This window comes from Rhinolophus sinicus, linkage group LG01 (assembly GCF_036562045.2).
Source record: "Rhinolophus sinicus isolate RSC01 linkage group LG01, ASM3656204v1, whole genome shotgun sequence".
In the NCBI taxonomy this organism is placed as follows: Eukaryota; Metazoa; Chordata; class Mammalia; order Chiroptera; family Rhinolophidae; genus Rhinolophus; species Rhinolophus sinicus.
Window position 1 is genome coordinate 52,675,574 of NC_133751.1, and position 20,194 is coordinate 52,695,767.

General features: G+C 36.1%; 1 protein-coding gene across 1 annotated transcript in view; it reads right to left on the bottom strand.

Annotated features, from left to right (window-relative positions):
* Positions 1–20,194, bottom strand: part of P3H2 (prolyl 3-hydroxylase 2) — a 140,405-nt gene that overhangs the window by 10,042 nt on the left and 110,169 nt on the right. Inside the window, exons 4-13 of the mRNA XM_019743152.2 lie at positions 15,335–15,466; positions 13,827–13,969; positions 13,371–13,460; positions 11,628–11,668; positions 9,116–9,210; positions 3,971–4,098; positions 3,317–3,412; positions 2,656–2,806; positions 1,658–1,775; positions 496–571 (exon numbers count right to left, since the gene is read on the bottom strand). Coding sequence (XP_019598711.2) covers positions 496–571; positions 1,658–1,775; positions 2,656–2,806; positions 3,317–3,412; positions 3,971–4,098; positions 9,116–9,210; positions 11,628–11,668; positions 13,371–13,460; positions 13,827–13,969; positions 15,335–15,466 — 1,070 coding nt within the window. The remainder of the gene's footprint in view (positions 1–495; positions 572–1,657; positions 1,776–2,655; positions 2,807–3,316; positions 3,413–3,970; positions 4,099–9,115; positions 9,211–11,627; positions 11,669–13,370; positions 13,461–13,826; positions 13,970–15,334; positions 15,467–20,194) is intronic.

Below are 20,194 nucleotides of genomic sequence, written 5' to 3' on the forward strand. Positions count from 1 at the left end.
TAAAACCCTCCTCACCCCCTCCTTTGGGGCTACAAGCCTCCTTTAGGTGTGCAGCCCGGACTGTAACCGTCTTTGCTCAGTTCGATATACTTTTCTCTCTTACAGTAAAAATTTTCTTTACTTGCCTGACCATGCGTGTTCCTTTACCGGCTGACCTTTCTAGGAGTTTGTGTTTTTATGTTTCCATCAGATTACTTAACAAAGAATCAGAAAACCAACGTGTTGGTTCCAAGTCTAACTTAACTAGCTACATGATGATGAGCAAATCCTTAATATCTCTATTCTTTCATTTACCCATCTGTAAAATGGACTTGAAAATTTTTATTGATGGTTCCATTTCTAACATTTTTATAATGTATAAAGTTGCTGGGCCTCTTTCCACCTCTTGAATTCTGGAGCTCAGAAATATTTGAAATTCAACAGTCCGAGTCCTTGGAAAATGGCAAGACCGAGATGTAAAATGCTAAACAAATTTGCAAGAATAGGTTTACTTACAGTCACAGTTTTGGCATCCATCTCAGTGAATATGAATTCTCCTCCTTCAAAGTCGTCATTCATATATAGGAGAGCACTATAAGAAGAAAGGGGAAACGATCTGTGTACGCTCATATCCTTACAACAACATTACCACAGGATACTGAAGACTGGTAAGGAACTGACAAGTCTGATTAGTAAGTTTCCTTTGAATTAGACATTGAAATAATTGACCCTCCCTAACCCTTAAGAGTTAGATGTAGTTTGGCTCATAAATAAATAAGTACTTCAGGGGTATTTATTTATTCCACTTACGTTAAGCTTTTAATTATAGTTCAAAGCTCATCTCATATTCCACTTCCTTAAGGGAAAATCTAACTAGATTTAATCTACCCCTTTGAACTTGCTCACACTACTTAATGACTCTCTTCTTCCCTTTTATACTATTAAGTTGGTGCAAAAGTAATTGCTGTTTAAAAGGCTAAAAATAACTCCCAAAACCGCAATTACTTTTGTACCAACCTATATGTAGTAGTCACTCTAATGAATGTATTTTTCCCTTAACTGGCTGGAGAGCGCCAATGGGTGTAGCCTACCTTTGCAGATAGGGGGCGCTCAATAAACGTTTCTGCACAGAACAGAGTGGCAATAATTAACATACTAGTATATACATGGTGAGTACAACTTCTGACTCATCTCTTTAAACACTAAAACATCTTTCAATAAGAGAAAACATTTTGTTTCCTCCTGAGTTTACAGTTTCTTATCTGTAAAATGCAGACATTGATAACTGATGTAATGAGATTTCTATGCATGTTGAGATGCATCTCCCTGTGTGGTCAGGCTGAGATACACATACTACAAGGGATTATGTTTCAGTGAAAGCCAAGTGATAATTAAAAAAAAAAAAAGTATATGTATATATAAACTTTACTTTTATATTAAAACAAAATGGACATTTTATGAAATAGGATACAACAAAACATGCTTGTATTTTTAAGACAAAAATATGAGATCATAAAGTCACTTCCTAGTTATGGCAACTGCTTCAAAAGATTTTTTGAGAATCTCTGCTTTATAGAGATGAATGTGATGACAAGCAAAACAGATCAGCTTTCTCGTTTCCGTGGGCTTTTGCTAACTGTTGGACAAAAGCTTGGTTTTAAGCAGGTGCTGGCTGTACCTATAGTCTCGGAATGTGTAAGCAGGAGGTTCCTTCCAGCACTCATTGGCCTCTGGATCCAACAGGCAGTTGTCAGCATGGATGGGGTGACTGAGGTCATTTCTTCTATCCTGTTGACCTGTCAGGAAAGGGAACAGGGAAGAATGAAAGCAGGAGTGCAGTAACCTCCGACAGCAAAACTGACAGTCTGACTATCTTCTCCCATTGCTGGTACCCCTTGCAAATTTGAGGAGACAGAAATCATAGCAGAACAGATGAAAGAACATTAGATGAGCAGTCAAGAGACTGGCTGTGCTTTGATATGAACTTGATGTAAAAATGTGGGCAAGTCACACCTGCCGCTTCAGCTATAAAAGGTATCTGATATAAATACACATACAGACATTCCATGCATTTCATGGGTTGTACTTCCTGTGGAGAAGTAATAGGAGGAGGATGAAAGGAAAATGTAAACAAAAAAAAGATTTGATACAGCTGAAACTTCCCAAGTGTAGAATTGCGGAAGTCTTGTCCTGTGACATTGTTCCTCCTGTCTGACTCAAGATGGGATAGAAGAGAACATCTAGAGAAGAAATAATGCTAGCAGGGAGTGAGGGGAGGTCTCTGACTTTTTAAAAACATTTCTTTCAACAATCCCTTCATTTTCTATGCTTCCATTCAATGACTGTGGACATAATAGGAGACTGTAATTTCTAGGTTCCTGGTGTCCTGAAAAGTAAAATGTAAAGTTGAAAAGCATTCTATTATGACTTAAAAAGGTAGGAGAAATGGATTTGAAAGGAAAAATAGGCAGAGTGATGGTCTGCCGGTACTTTAAAGGACCAAAAAGAAGAAAATGAGGAAAGGGAAAAATAAGAGTTAGTAAGCTTCTTTTGTTTTAGAAGTTTAGAACTCTTTTAAACCATTAGTCTAACATGTAATAGAATTTTGTTTTGCATTGTTTTCTTTCTTATCTCATCGTGGGTAGAAGGGAAGAAGTTCATACTCTGGAATCTCACCAGACAGGGCTGTTCGGCAGACCAAATGTGTATAGGAAAAATACAGGGTTGAATTCAGCATGAAATAGGATTCTACAATCTTCCGAGCCTTCTCGCTGATGTCATAAAACAGACGGGCACTCTTCAGTGGGACTCGGCCTTCGTAACCAAACTAAGAAAAAGGAGAACATAAGATACCACTGGGTTGATTGGAGGGCTTTAGAAAAATAACACTACATACTTGCAGATGTTGCTTAGGAAAATAGGCCATTAAATAAATCCTTCCTAATCAATGAAGGAACATTAAAAGCTAATCACTCTCTCTCCTCTTCTCTCATACCACTCCCCTCATTCCTCTCTAACAACACTTCTTTCAATACAGAAAACTACTTGTTTGGGTATGTTTTTACCATGGGATCATGAGCTCCTTGAGAGCAGGGGAGCTGTATATTATTTGTCAGATACAAATTTAGGGACTGTTGAGTTTGATAAATTGATGACTGAATGGAGGAATGAGGAAGGATTCAAAACAGTCAAGGTGCCATTTCATACTTGCTCCGTTCAAGTGTCCTGATAGGACTATACTCATATTTTAAGTTCTTCTCTTGCCTGTGTCTGCCATTCACAGATGGTCTTGGACTGACACTTAGGAACCCAAACCCAAAAGAAGTTAAAACTTTACTTTGAGTGCTTTCAGAACAGTGGCGCCTTCAAACTTTTCATTGGGTGTATGGGGTGAAGTTTTTCCTCTGTATCCATCACCAACAAGCATGATTCCCTGGAAGCAAAATACAAGAAGATGCTTTTACAAGAACTATGAATTCGCTAGGTCTCCCTTTCTGCCTTACCTATCAGAAAGCTAAGAACCAAAGCAATTCTCAGAACCATCCCCATTTTGTTCTAGGACCCTGGTATCATTCATTCTTCCAATCAAAAGGGAGATATTTATTTACACTATATTTTTATTACAAAAATAACACCACTTTTTGTAGAAATAGGTAGACTATAAATGATTACTATATTGGTTAATTATTGATTAAAATAAAGGGATTTTCTCATGACTTTATATGGCAGGCATGACACATGCTGGATGATTGTTGTCCTAGGAATTAAACCACTAACTACTCCAGATCCATTAGCTATATCCAGATCTGGACACAGCTAAAGTCATCCCAACCCAAAGGCTATGAAAATGCCTCCATAATCAACGTCCTTTTCTTAAAGAAAGTGACATTTCAGGCCTGGTTCTCTGGTTCAAGCGAGACCAGAACCACAGCATTTGCAGGGTCCCTCCAGGCCAGCACAGTCAGTCCCCCTGCCCTCTCCGGGTCCTCACACTGGCCACACTGTGGAGCTCCCGGCACTGTTCTTCCGACAGCACATTATCCAGGAGAACCCGCTGAGTCCCGTTCAGCTGCTCCGAGTTATAGACGAATGTGATGTTCTCATAGAGCAGAGGGCCACCTGAAGGGACAGAGCACACTGTTTTTTTTCTGTTGCCTCTGTCCCCAAGAGGGGGCAACCAAATGCCTTTCAATACACAGTTCAGAAGAGTCCGTTTCCTTGGGAATATTTAGGAACGAGAAGACAAATGGCAAATTTGGAAACTTGATAAACACAATATGGATTCAGGAAAAAGGCAGATGTCTGAATACCAGGTTTCTCTAAAATGCCATGATAATACATTACATTTGTATAGTATCATTTGATTCCAGTGACGAGCCTACAAAGCAGACTGGGCATCTCACAGCATTCTCCTCTGAGAAGACTGTAGAATTCTCTCGGCAACTGGACCCAACCTTCTCCAAAGCCGTTGGTGCCTACCTCTGTTGTAACATCACATGCAATGACTTGATTACATGTCTGTATCCCCAGGCATGATGTACACATCTCAGTTTCATGGGTATGTAGATGATCTGGCCCAGGTTCTTTGAGCCAGCATTCTTTATAGTACTTTCAGTATATGATGACTCATTTATTCTACCACAGATTTTCTCTATTAAAACGACTACAAAATCTTTGTGTACCATATGAATTATAACCTTCACCTGGCCCTAATACATGATTTATAAGTTCCTCCGACTTTATCTCTTGTTAGTCTTCAACCATTGAAGTATTAATTGCTGCCAATGTGATGGTATCAGTACCCATACCCATTGAGGTATGAAATCTCATGGCAGTACTGGGGTATAATGTGGTTTTTCAGATGACTCACTAGTTGTCCCTCTTAATATTTTAAAAGTGTCATCGAACTTTATAAATACAAAATTTCTTGGATTCCAGGAATATACCCACAAGCTTTCAATTCGGTATCGATCTTTTAGATGAATTCAATGTTTCTCAAACTCATTCTACAGAAAAGTTTTTAATGAAAATAGAGTTTCTTGATTAAATGTGCTTGGGAAGTACTGGGTTAAACAAAATTTAAGAGGACTTCTTAGACTTTTAATATGTAAACTGACATTATGAATATCCTAAGTATGGATACACTATGTAGCAGTTCTCATCCTTAACTGAGCCCAGTATCCTCCCTCCTTTCCTTTCCCCCTTTCCTTTCCTTTCCTCCTTTCCTTTCCTTCCTGCCTTCCTCCTGTCCTCCCTCCCTTCCTGCCTTCCTCTCTTCTGCCCTCACTCCTCCTTCCCTCCTTTCCTCCCTACCTTCCAAAGGCAGAGATACTCTAAGATAGACCCTAATGATGACTGCCTCCTGGTATTCATAGGCTTATATCATTTGCTTCCCTCAAGTGTGGGCAGTACCTAGATCTTGCTTCTAACCAACAGAATATGGAAAAGGTAATGGGATGTCATTTACGTGATTGCATTACAGAAGACTACAACTTCTGCCTTGCTAGCAGACTCAGTCTATTGCCTTCTAAGTTTGCAGTTTGATGCAGCAAGTGGCTGTATTGGACAAGCTAGCATGGCAAGCACTCCAGGGCGTCCTCCAGCCAACAACCAACTAGGATGTAGGGACCACAGTCTAATAAGCTTTTAGGAACCAAATTCTGTCACACCTTAGAAGAGACCCCAGCCTTGATCAACAACTTGCTGGAAGCCTTGTGATAGGCCCTGAAGCAATGACCCAGCTAAGCTATCCACAGACCCCTGCCACCTGGAAACTGTGAAATAGTAAATGTATGTTATTGTAAACTGCTACACTTGTGCTATTTTTTTCATAGAAAAAAAAAAAAGTAAACTTTTGCTCCTCGCTATGGAACCTCTTACCATAAAACACAGTTTGCCTGGGAAAGGTTGATCTAATCTATTTCATTGATTGAGATTCATAGCCAAATTGAGGCAGTCCCTCCAATATTTGGAAATTCCACTCCCATTTAGAAATATAAAAATAGATTTTCCTTCAACAGGAAAGACAAGATACTCGTAGGTTCACTGAAAAGCATTTTCTAATATAAAACTCAAATAGAAATGGAAAACAGATCAAGAGTTTAGGGAGCTAGGTTGCTTTGTACTTTGCCATGTTTTTCTCATTTTCTATATTCAGAGTGTATTATTTTAAATATAATAAGCTTATTTTAAAAATATGACTTTAAAAGGTACTAAAACTTATAAAATATTTAGAAAAATGCCTATGATTCTTAAGCTCTGTATAAGTGTTTGCTATGATGATGATGATGATGATTATATTAGTAAAATATCCCTGATAGATTGTGTTAAATTCTGACTGAGACATCTTAATAAGCATAATGGAGTATATTTAAAAGAGGGCTATTGAAGTATTGAGAATTCCCCCAACCATGCCATAAGTAACATACAAAGAACAGATGAAGGAGCAGAATGCAAATGGAGTCTTAAATACCTAAACCCTAACAGGTTCAGGCAGAATATACACTAGAAATCTGCCTTTCATATAGCTGACACAATCACTGCTAAGCATATAGTTGTATACAGAGGTTTCCCACACATACATTTAACAAAAAACAACCAACAACCCACTCACTAACCAAAAGGAAAAATAAAAAAAAGAAAAAGAAACCCTGACATTCAAAAATGCAAGTTGGCCAGCCTACAAATGACTAGTAGCACACCAGACAGAGAAAAACATTAAAATAAAAATTAAAACGTAGTCCAATAAGTTGTGGTTCCTGGGGCCTGATTCCGTGGCTTTAGCCAACTCTTAACCACAGCCCAAGGAGATTTGGCTAAACAACTTCATTTTTCTCTCATTCACAAAGTATGTGCCTGGGTCTCACTCTCTAGTCGCAATAAAGAGGGATCATCTAGGAAAACACTCCCTTGTGTTCTCTGCCTGGGGCTCATGGCAAGAATCATTTTACCGTAAATATCGCAATGTCGTAAAGTCATGACGGGTATGCTGACTAACAAGCCGTTATATGAGCACAGCCCTCTGAAGTTTACGAAAGACTTGCACATTCATCTTCTCCAAAAGTTGCTATCCTTGTTTTCCAGATGAAGATCATAGGGCCCTGAGAGACTGAGTCTCTAGTTATCCATCACTGCAGAGCACATTCGATTAAGACAATCCAGGAAGCCTGGCCTCCTGATTCCAAGTTCAAAGTTATTTCTACTATAACCCTACTGACTCTGGAATTATTATCGAGCAGTACCTTTGGAAAACTGGTGGTCAAAAGGAGAATGGATAAATGACAGATGTTTTTAGGAAGTTGACATGCATGGACTGGAGTCACCCTGGGCCACTCCCATGTTAATGCTTGGGAGCTATCCAATATGAATATGACTAACTATTGTTAGGTAACCAGAATAGATGACAGCATCTTTGTGGAAAATGAGAGAGGCTGAAATACATTCTATTCTGTGAAGCATGCATGCTTTCTTGTCTCCCTGACATCTGCTTTCAGTAAGGTTAAGAGGAAAGTGTTTCCTGGGTTGGGAAGTTGGCCTCTAGCACTGTTCTTAATTCAGACACTATTTCGCTCTCTAGTGACTGTACAGAAGGCTTTCCAGTGGATTCCCAGAGAACATCCTAAGATCCATTAGCACATTCAATTAAGCAAGTTCTACAGGAATAACCCAGCCAATCGTGACCTTTCTCCATCCTGTGTGTCTTCTGTTCTACAATTCCCATTAGTCTTCCTAGTTAGTTGCTGGACATCAGACACTTTGGTAGCCAGGAAAAAAATAGTGCTTTGAAATTTGGCAACTGTCCTGGAGTTTCCCAAGTCTTTACAGCAAAGTGTTGGCAGATGGTCATGTACTTCCTGGGTGATTTCTCAGCTTCAAAAACAACATGAACTCTGGCTGACCATGAAGCTCTCTGGCCCTTGTAAAACAGCTTGGGCTTTATGGCCATGGACTGAGGTCCAGGTCAGATTAGATAAGCATGTTATCCTGTTTACTGCCTCAAACTGACTTGGAAGCTAAGGAAGGAAAGGGCTGGGAAATGTGAGCGCTATATAGAGCCAATAGTTTTCAAATCAGCCAGAGGAATGTGCTGACAAGCTTCTTGTTGGGAAAGGGAGTATTAGGCTTCTTCTCAATGCATGTTTTTGAAAACCTTTTTTATCTTGCAATTATTTAATCAATAGGGCACATTTTGGATATCTAGACACTTCGATGTTTCATCATCAGGGGAAGAAGAGAAAATGGGGTTTGGATTAAAAAGCCTGGGTTCAAATGCCTGCTCAATATATTATGACTTTGGACAAGTCACCAAATCTCTGAGTCAAACTTTTCTTACCTGTGAAGTGGTGAAATTTTTCTCACGTGAAATGCTGCCAGTATTAAAGTGAATTGTGTGTAAACTTGCTTGAAAAATTATGAACATAGAAAGAATAATTGTTAAAGATACTTCTGCAATTAGTACTACTATTGCTAATAATTCATAATTATAGCAATGTTTGGCTTTATTTAAAAACTAATTTTGGTAACTCTCCACCTATGTTTCCACTAATTTTGATCTTACATAAGCAGGCATATATATGTTCTGCTCTCTCTACCCTTGTGTCTTTGTTCTATTTGTTTTATCTTACAATGGCTCCCTCCACACCTTTGTCAATTCAACCTAAATTCCACTTATCTCTCATAGACCTAACTCAGATATATGTGCCTCAAGCATCTTGGATTAACTAATCTAATATCCTATGTGACCTATCTCTTCCAGTTCCTCTGATAAGCAGTCCACACTGTCTAGCACTCACTCACCATGTGACAGAATTAAGCCTCACATGTGACCTCTCTAAGTCTCAGGTAGTCCACTGAGGACTGCAATGATTATACAGTCCCTGCCTGGCTCATAGGATTCCTGTGGCAAACAGATGAAGGAGTAAATCTGGAAGCCCATTTGTTGGGAACCAAATGTCATGATAAACAAATCTGAAACATTGTTTTTAAGCCTTGCTTTCAGAATTTCATGAACTGTAATAGCTTAGTCCTTTTCTTTATTTCCAGGGAAAGTGGGTTCTGCCTTGATCTGAATAAGAACTGGTCAAGTCCCATCCTCTCCTTCCCCTCCTTCTAAGAGTAAAAGTGCACAGATACTTACCCTCTCTTAGGTCCCGGTCTATCTTGGGTGATGATTTTTTCCCCACTGACAAGCCGTGAACTTCTGCCCCCTCCATGTTCACTCCTGAAGGGATGCTGCTCATTCAGGAAAAGTTGAAATAGCAATTTCCCAGTGAATAAAAATGTTCAAAGGCAAAGGATACCTTACCCAGGTAGTCTATGACTCCATGTTGTATATTTTTGTTGGACACAAATCTACCTATCTTTCAAGATCAAATTAAATGTCACTGCCTCCATGAAGTTCTTCTCTATTTCTTCAATGAGTGTGCTCTATTTCACTTCTCTAAATCTTCTTAGCAACTTTTATTATTAGTTAATTATGTCCACAACTTGACCACCTTAAGATTAGCTTTTGAATTCCAACAAAGCAGGAAAAAGTTACCATGTGCATCTTTATAAACCTCAGAGTGTTGCACTATGTCTTGAACATAGAGCATTCATTGCTAAACAATGGTTGAATTGAAATGAATTGTGTCCTACTATAGAGGTTGTTGACTATTCCAAGAAAGAAGACACAAGTTTGTGTCAAACTTTGCAAATACAAAAGTGATAGCATTATTTTCTTTCGATACACACAGATTGAACAAATCCAAATGGGCATATGCATTCTTGGATCTCTTATAATAATTCTAGGCCATGTCGAGATTGAGACCTTGAAGTCTAGTGAAGGACCACAATATTTTGATTAAGAAGATCTGGACCTGCCTGTCTCCCACGGTGAGAGACTCTAAGAGAGTCCTTTGCCTTATCAGGGCCTATTTTTTAATTAAAAAACGAATAGGCAGTCCATGTAATCTCAGACATGTAACTCCAACATTCTGTGATTCCTCATACTGCTCATAACATGTAAATTAACTTTTGACTTCTATCATTTCAACAAATGAGTTATCTTCATTTCTGATTGAGCTACTGACACCTAACATTTTACCTTGCAGTGAAACTTTCTGAGCTTCTTGCTTTCAAATAAACACAGTGAGGGAATGCAACATTGACAAGAAAATATCATAGTTTTATTCTACTAATAAATCAAAAACAGCATCTACTTTTCTCTGCTTTAGAATCACTGAAGGTATAGCCCAGAGATCACCTCATCTAATTCCTTAATTTGAAGAAAATCATGAGACCCAGAGAAGAAAATAAATTACTCAAGGCTACAGAGAAATGACAGGAACAACTGAGACCAGGATCCAGAGCTCCTAATTCCCAGTTTGGTACTTTTTAAATTATATGTTTTTGCCTATTCATAGAGCTAAGTTGCTTATAATAGGTATGACTAAGTATTTCTTCTCTTTAAAAATAAACAGCTGATATACAATACTATATTAGTTTCAGGCATACAACATACCATGTTTCCCCAAAAATAAGACCTAGCCAGACAATCAGCTCTAATGCGTCTTTTGGAGCAAAAATTAATATAAGACCCGCTATATTATATTATATTATACCTGGTCTTGTAGTAAAATAAGACCCAGTATTGTATTATATCACATCGCATTGCATCGCATCGCATCGTATTACATTACATTATATTACATTATATTATAAGACCTGGTCTTATATTATAGTAAAGTAAGACGGGGTCTTATGTTAATTTTTGCTCCAAAAGACGCATTAGAGCTGATTGTCTGGCTAGGTCTTATTTTCGGGGAAACACGGTAGTAATTAGACATATAACTTATGAAGTGATTATCCTGATAAGTCTAGTACCCATTTGACACTACACATAGTTATTACAGTATTACTGACTACCGGATTTTGCTGTGTATAATGCACACTTTTTTGTCCAAATTTACGAGGGAAAAATAAGGATGCACATTATACATGGGTAGTACTAATTCCGTATCTATATAAATGTTTTTAATTCTTTTATTAATACTTATGAGTTAAAAGTGTAACTCTAGAAATCAATAACAATATCCGTATTCAAAATAATACCCTGGAATATGATCATCGGTTTTGTTGAACTCATGATGAACTTGCAACAACGAGGAGTTTTTGGCCTTTTATGATGCGTAAATACCGTAAATTTGTTACCAGTACATAAAATTTCTTGTACCTTGTATCTGTTCTTGTGTTTTGTAATTATCTGTTACATAATATTTCTTGTACCATAATATGTTAAAAAATAAATGCTAAAATTCCTTTATAATACAGAAAACAAGTACATACATGTAAACAAATAAAAATTTGAATTAAAAAATTAAAATTAAAGATTTTTTCCCCTGAAAGTATGGACCAAAAATAGGGGTGCATATTATACATGGGAGCACGTTATACACAGCAAAATACAGTATATTTCCTATGCTGTATTTTACATCCCCATGGCTGTTTTTATAACCGGCAATTTGTACACCTTAATCCCTTCCCTTTTACACCCATTCACCTAAGCCCCCTCCCATCTGATAACCTATCTAAAAATTAAAACAAAAAATTGCATACCTTTGAAAAAATTTATAAAATAAAACAGTTGGTGTTGTGAAAGGAGAACTCACCGATTCTCATCCTGCCGTCCTCCATATCGGATCCAATAATTCTGTTATTAATTAAAAAAATAAATAATTCAGTAGTTTTGTCACCAAAACATCACTTACAGAAATAAAATACCCTTAAAACACTCAAAAGACCTAAAATGTTAGGAAACTTGCATATTATATAAAGATACAATATTTGTCTTTTATTTTAAAAAATTAATAAAAGGCTAAGGTTGATTGAATTTTGGCAAAGACAAAATGATACACAAGTCGATTTTGTAAAAATAGCATGGAATTATACTGGGCATCCAATCTTTTGTCCAAGAAAGTGATTTAGAATTTGGTGGCAGGAGGACATTTGAAAGATCATTCAGTCTTACTCTCGTATGCCTTGTGAATAAAACGAACAAACAAGTCCAGTTTGATTAACCATTTCTACAGGATAATAAAGTGACTAAGTCATTTTTTCCTGGGGTCTTTTGGGATAACACAGTTTTGAAAAAAAAATCATAAGTAGGACCAGATAAAACTATTAGGAATGTTACATTAGAATTGGTATACTGAAATTATTCTAATTTTTAAAATATGCAAACAAAACATGATATAACTAAGACAGAAAAAAAAACAAAAAACATACTTTTTTTAGGGTATTTTACCAATAGTGCTTTTTATAAACATATGACATGTAAATCACATAAAGAATGTATATAGTAACCAACAGACAAATGAACAAAAAGCATATCCAGATAATTCAAATTAGAGAAAAAATAATTAATAAAAATACTTTTAAAAAAGTAAATAAAATAATTAAAAATGAAAAGTTTATTTCTTCTGGTCATATAAAAGGAATACAAATTAAAGCAATAATGATATACAATTTTGTATACGATGAATACCAGTGGTTTTAAAATGTTATTTCTCATTGCTGAAATGTTTGTAGTAAACTGGTACTTTTACACACTGCTAGGAGCAGTAAAGATGTCAGAAAACTCTTATAAAAGCTATTTCAAGAACTTTAAAACTTCTCATATCTTTTGATGGCAGAGTAATTCCATTTTGGGAAGTTATTCAAATGGTATATTTCTACCGAGAGAAAAATGCGTAATACATTAAGTTTAACACAAAAACAAATCAAATAAATCAAATGTCCAGCATCAGGAGAAGAGTTTCTTGTATATTAATTCTATGTATGGATTAGCTAAAAAATATTTTTAGAAGCTGTAAAAATATAGCGATTCCTTATGATTCTTAAATAAAAATCAAAACAGAACTCTTATCTATACCATAGTACTAGTTCTGCCAAAGGTATGTCTTCATATGAACAACAATGAAAAGGCAACAAGTAAAGAAAAGTCAGCACGTTGGGAAGTACAATTGTGATTGAATTCTTTTTAATGTCTTTGAATTCTTTTGAAGTCTTTTTAATGTTTAAAATATTTAAGAGAAATGTTTTTAAAAAATACAAAATATTGCATCCAGAATTTAGTAAATAAAACACACCTGAGGCAAAAGCATTATGTACAAAACACATCTACCGAAATATATTTGCTTTTGACTTAGGATCTCATTGATATGGAAATCTATTAAAGTCTTTTAAAGTTTATCACTTATATTGAGCAAATAACTCCCTACACCTCCCCAGTTTTTGTTAACTTAGTAGGGAATTAGAACCTTCAACAAGTGGGGCTCAGAAATAAAAGCATAAATAAATGTCCATTGAATGGTTCTTTTAAAAAACATTTCCTCTTTCCTCTTGGCTCTTACCGGTTCAGTATATGAAAATCCCAAACCCTCTGCAGCTGATTTTATTAGTTCTGATTCCAGTTTATGACGTTTCACAAACATTGTCAAGTCCTAGAGAAAAAAAATGAAAGAAAATTTATATTTAAATAACAGTTAAGAGATATGATAAATGTTCAAGTGGAAGTAGTTTTCATTAGACAGTAACAAATAAGCAAAAACAAAAAAAACAAAAAATGAAAAAAACAAAACAAAAAATATATTCAGGGCTGCAAAAATTGTGTCCATCTCAACAGATTTTTACAAGCTAGCACATATGAGAAAAATATGCTTCTGGCATTAATAATTAAAGTTAAAAAATGATTTCTAGAAACTTCACTAAATTGTTAGACATATTTAAGAGCAGTGTTTTATTTTCCCCAACTCTCCCCAGAGCACCTAAGCAGAATGTGGAATTTCTTCTCAGGACATTGGTCTCACCTCTCTGGCCTCGATGGATGCCAGGTCAATGCTGTCATCCAACAGACTCTCATAGTAATCCACATTGTCTAGGACGTCCTCATCATCTGGATGGAGTAGAAGATAGGCCTTGGCACACTCCAAGGCTTTCACATATTCACCAACTGAAAGATGGAAGATTTGCATTAGGGTCAGCCTAGGTCAATCTAAAGAATTTATGAGGGATACGTCAAAATATCTATGAGAGGTCAGCATTAAACATCGAGAAGAGGGAAGATAAGGTGAGGCAGAGTTAATCAGAAATACTGGCAGGTAAAAGGAAGGACACAATTTCAGGTATTCCAAAGGTACTACTGTTGGTCTGCTTTGGTGCTAGATGTTTTGCGTAAATTATCCAAAGTTTCCACCGGAAGATGTCTGTCGACAACCTACATTATTTTATACAGGGAAACAGAGTAGAATTTTAGGAGTTAATTCTCACTTTTGTGCTGAGTCTGACAATATGATCATTAAGACCAATTTCAGTAATCCGAATTCTATTCATTGCTTTTAAAGATTAGAAAAAATGTCCAATCTCTTTCTCGGTTTCTTAATAAGATAAATGGAAATTAAAACTATACTAAGATATCAATTTTCACCTAATGGATTGGGGAATATCTGAAAATTTGATAATGCATTCTGCTGATGAGCAATGAAAAATGTACTCCATGTGGAGAAAAAACTGGCAACATTTATCAAAATCACAAATGAAGAAACCATTTGATGCAGCAATTGTATTTCTAGAAAATTATCCTATAGATATTGATCTGCAAATGTGAAATGACATATGTAAAATTTTATTCATTTAATTGTTGATTATCCCAGCAAAAGATTATAAACAATAGACTGCTTATCAATAAGGAGTCACATGAAATAAATTATAGTACAATAATACGCAGATGTAAAGAAAAATTGAGGAAGATCTCTACGTACTGATATAATTAGGTTGAACCATGCAAAATTACCAAAATTTGACCTAAGCAAATGGTAATTTCACAGGTCTAACCTACTGAAAAAAAATCTGGTATGTACTATTAAGTGAAGAAAACAATGCAGAGAACAGTGCAAATAATATGCTATCTTCTTTGTATAAGTAGGGGGAAATAAGTCAGTATGTGTGTGTGTTTGTGTGTGTGTGTATGTGTTGTTTCTATAAGAAATTTTTGGAGGGATATATAAGAAAGTGGGTTGTAGGGCATGCACTTGGGTTGTGGGGAAAAGGAAGAAAGGGAGGCTTTTTATGATATTTGGTCTTTGAACTTGTGAATATATTACCTTTTAAATTAAGTTGGAAACATTAAATTAAAAAAAAATCATATAAAATGTCAGTCTAGTATAATTTTCAGGACATTATTACAGCATTTTCCCACTTGTAATTTCACCTTCTGCTCTTCTTGTCCTGAGCTGCAGTGATGTGAGATAAGAAACTCTACAATGATAAGCAATACTGCCCCTCCCTCAAAGGCTTTCACGGATCACCCACGCTTTACCTCGATAATAGGCAAACTGTAGGTAGTCATAATGCAGGGGAAGAAAGTTCTCAATCGGTGAGAGGCGTCCAGGGCGGGTGGCAAGTTCCCTCACACATTCATGCTGACAAACCAGCACCTGCATGTAATGATCTGGAAGACAGGAGCCGACAAGTGGGTCCCTCCAGTCTGCTGAATGTCCAGACTTCAGTCAGAGCCACAGTTCCACAGGGCATGCCTCATCTCACCACACTCTGAGAATGATACCAGTATTATCCTCACTTCATGGCCAGAAATCCTTTTCACAAAGAAACTTAAGTGACTTGCCACGGACTCCTAATTGGTGATCACTAGAGGAATGAATCGCAGATTCCAGATCTTCTGGCTCCTGATCTTTTTTCTGTATTGTACTCTTCTCTCCCAGGTATCCTTTTTTCTACATCTCCTGAAAGTGACAGGCCATTTCACCCCACAAACAAACAGATGAACAGCTGACTTTCTTATATTTAGCAACTTCAGGGCTACTCTTTGGATATTTAGATAGCCCGAAGTGTCCTGGAGGCAGGATCAGACATTCAGATTCTGGTTACCTTAGGACCAGTTGATAGGAAGGAACTACCCTGTAGGAGGGGAGTTCATTGCAGAGAAATGAAGGAATACTTTCTGCTTGTTAACATTTTCAAGCAACTTTTTCCTAAAAAGGAAACAAAATTATTCTTTTGCATCTATTGATTAGGAACCTATTCTACCTAGTTACAAATTGGTTTAAATTTGTAACTCCTAATACCCTAGGGACTGGTAAGATACTGTTTTCCCCCGAAAATAAGACCTAGCCGGACCATCAGCTCTAATGTGTCTTTTGGAGCAAAAACTAATATAAGACCCGGTATTATATTGTATTATATTATATTATACCTGGTCTTATACTATATTAATTATATTATATAAGACCGGGTCTTGTAGTAAAATAAGACCGGGTCTTATATTAATTTTTGCTCCAAAAGACGCATTTGAGGTGATTGGCTGTCTGGCTAGGTCTTATTTTCGGGGAAGCACGGTAGGAGAAGGATGAAAGCTAAAGAATTTGAATAAGCACTTTGCCTCTTTCGCTTTTGTTTCCCTTTCTTTGTTTCCATTCTTCCTGCTTGCAAACAGGCCAAGATCTGAAAGTGTGGGGGTTTTCATGCTCCCTTTCGCTCTGGGCTCTAGCTTATCATAGCCTGAGCTGAGGGAACACAGTGGCTAATGAACCAGAGAAAAAAAGTACTTCGTACATTTTTCCTCAGCTTTGATTTTTGTAATGAAGATGGAGGTAGTCTTTTCCAGAAAGAGAACAGTTCATTCATGATTGTGCTGAGTGAGTGGGTTCCCTTGAGAATGATGATAAAATCATCTAACTTCATGACTGTACAATTTAATTTACCACAACTGCCTCCTTTCATAAGGTTCTCTGTCAGGCAGAGCTTAGCTTGTATCTGGATGACCTTGAAGACAGAGCCCAAAACACAACAGGAAGAAAATATAAATTTTCTGTTGTGAAGGAAAATGTGTTAATTTCCATATAGCCTGGCCAAGTAAATCCCACGTAACACAGCTAGAAGAATCCCCACAATCCATTGGTTCTTAACTCCAGTTGGGGGAATGTGAGAGAATGAATGAGTTCTGTTTATTTGATTGCCATATTAGAAATAAATAGCTAGCTATTTTATTTCTTAAGAAAACAACAAACAACCCTCAACTGTTTTCTCTTAGTTAATTGGCCATTTACCTTTTAATACACACTCCTCCTAATTCCAAATGACAAGCAAAAGGAAAGGTGGGAAACACCCACCAAGAACTCAAAATTTGAGTAAAAGTATTTTCAAAGCAAGCTATGAATAGCAGCAAAATAAAAGTGACATTTTGATAGCCTTTAGGGCTTTCAACAAGCATTGCTAATAATAAATAAGTGCATTCAGAAGCCATTTGCATTTTTCTCCAATTTTTAATGTTCTTCTAACTCTAAAATTCAAATATTCTGGCTTTCTAAATACATTCTGTATTCTAAAAGCCAGTTTTACTCCTAATTTAGGACAGTTTTGAACCAAACAAGAATTTACATAGTTAGAATACTAACTATGTAATAGTATTCCTTGCTTCTTTTCTATATCAAATGTTGTTGTGCAATTAATATGTTTTTAATAAGTTTGAGACCCAAGACACTGTGTGGGAATACTTTTAAAAATTTACCTCTCATAATAAATTGGATATGCTTCAAATTCCCAAGAAGACTTACTATATATTTCTATAATGTATAATATTTGGATTGAAATAAAGGGGCCATTATTTTTTAATCACTTTTATTTACTGGAAGTGGGGGTCATGGTGTTAGAAGTTAAGTATTAAGGGCCTGAGTTAGGAGACCGCTATTCTTTTCCAGCAACCCACATACTGTGGTGACCTTGAGCAAATTACTAAATGTTAATCTGTGGGGAATTGGCAGTCAATTTTCCTAAACTAGGTCTAGAACATTTGCCAAGGCTGTTTAAGCGGCCACTGGTAGAGGCAGATATAGAGGCAAATATAGGAATGGAGGCAGGATATATATCCCCACAAAACCACAAGACTATGAACTATATAATAAAGGAGAAGCCTGCCCATCTGCAAATAAAAGATTAAGTGTAGAGACATATTCAGCAATTGAAATGTAAAACACACATGAGACTGACATTCAAATGAGCTGTGCTCACAAAAATGCAGGCAAATGGCTCTGGCAGAGGCCCAGTGAAACACAATGTTGTGGAAAAAAATCCTCAATAATTCAGATACTGGTTTTGATTTTAGGGGAACTGAGTTGATTTGGGGTAACGAGTGCATGGCAAATTGGTCATTTGACGCACTGATTTTCAGTCTTACTTCCTCGTCTAAGTTAATGAGCTATTCCCCAATGGCCCCTCTGAAGGACTTGAACAATTTATGGCCTACAATTTCACAAATATGGAGTATTATTAACCCTTTTAAACTGCAGTATGATTGATGGCTAGGTCATCCCCTTCATTCATTCAGCCCATTCATTTAACAAATATTTACTAAGCACTCACTATTTGGCAATTACTGTACTTAGGCACTGAGTGAGGACTAAGCACTGAACAAGACAGGGCATTAGCCAAGTGACAGAGGAAAAGACCATTTTGAAGGTTGGTAAGTGGAAATGAGCTTAGCATATCCAAGGAATTAAAAGAAGTGCAGTAGGAATGGGTTACAGAGAGAACAAAAAAAAAAAAAAGAGGGGGGATGAAAACACACAAATGTACAGTCATGAAAGTCTTTAATAAAAGTTTTAGGTTCTATTCCAAGTGCAATAGAAGCCAATGGGAGATTTCCAGCATGTCTGTGAGCAGACCTTTTTGTTTGCTTGTTTGTTTTTTAAGGACTGCTCTGTCCAGGTACAGAATAAAACCCGAACAGGACATAGGACCAGAAAGGAGACAATCACAGTGGTTTAGTGAAAATATACTGTTGATCTAAACCAGAGTGATAGCGAAAGGGGTGGAAAGAACCAGGAAACCTTAAATGCTACTAGGAGGTAGCATCTATCAAAGTCTGGTAACAAATCAAAGGGGAATAGGAATTGAAGGAAATTTTCGATTGCAAGGTAACTTCTTGGTATTTGATTTGAGCTACCAGGTGAGCGGTGCTTTTTATCAAGGCAGAACACATTGGAAGTTAGGAACAGTATATTAACTTCATTAATTTGCATTTCTACAAGTTTATGTGAAGCTGAACATTGTTTTTCATATATTGGTAACTTGGAACACAATAAGCACTCAACAAATATTTGTTAAACATTTCTTATTGAATAAATTACCTTTTCCCCATTTCTCAGTTGTATAGACCTTTAAAGCATGGGCTTTAGAGTGAGAAAAGCCATCTTGATTCCCAGCTTCACCTTAAATCACACTGCTTACCCTTTCTGAGGTACAAAGTCCTCATTTAGAAAAGGAAGAAGAGATTGAATAACAACAGTATCTACACAAGGAGTTATTTCGAGGATTAAAAGAGATATAAAGAAGTGCTTTGTATATTTTAACTGCTACATAAATGTTATTATTACTGCTAATAAATAACAAATAAATTACTACTAATAATAATTTACACGCTCTTTTTAAATATTAATGATATTAGCTCTTTGCCTGTAATTTCTTTGCAATTTTTTATTGTCATTTGTAAATCAGCTTGATTTACTATATCTCTTGTGGTTATAAATCTTACATACAGTCTATCTTTTTCTTCATATTGCTTGTCTTTTGTCTTGCTAAGAAGAGCTTTCCTCACCTACTACCCTGTTTCCACGAAAATAAGACCTTGACAGACAATCAGCTCTAACACGTCTTTTGGCGCAAAAATTAATGTAAGACCTGGTATTACATTGTATTATATTATATTAAATTATATTATATTATATTATATTATATTATATTATATTATATTATATTATACTTGGACTTATATTACATTATGTAAGTCCTGGTCTTATATTATATTAAAATAAGACCGGGTCTTATATTAATTTTTGCTCCAAAAGATACATTAGAGCTGATTGCCTTATTTTTGGGGAAACACGGTATTGTACAAATAACCCCCTGCATTTTCTTCAAACAGTTTTATTTTTTACAATAATATTATTCATATAGCTAGAATGTATTTTTTGTGTTTTATTTCATAAGCAGCAGAGAACTCACTTCCTACCTACCATAAATGGTTAACTACCAATCTCTCTAATTAATGTATAATGCATATTACCTATTTTAAATACCACTTTGTATTACATTTTTATATATAATATTCTTTGAAGTATACAAAAAGTACACATCGTTTATAATTACGATAAATAGCAAATTC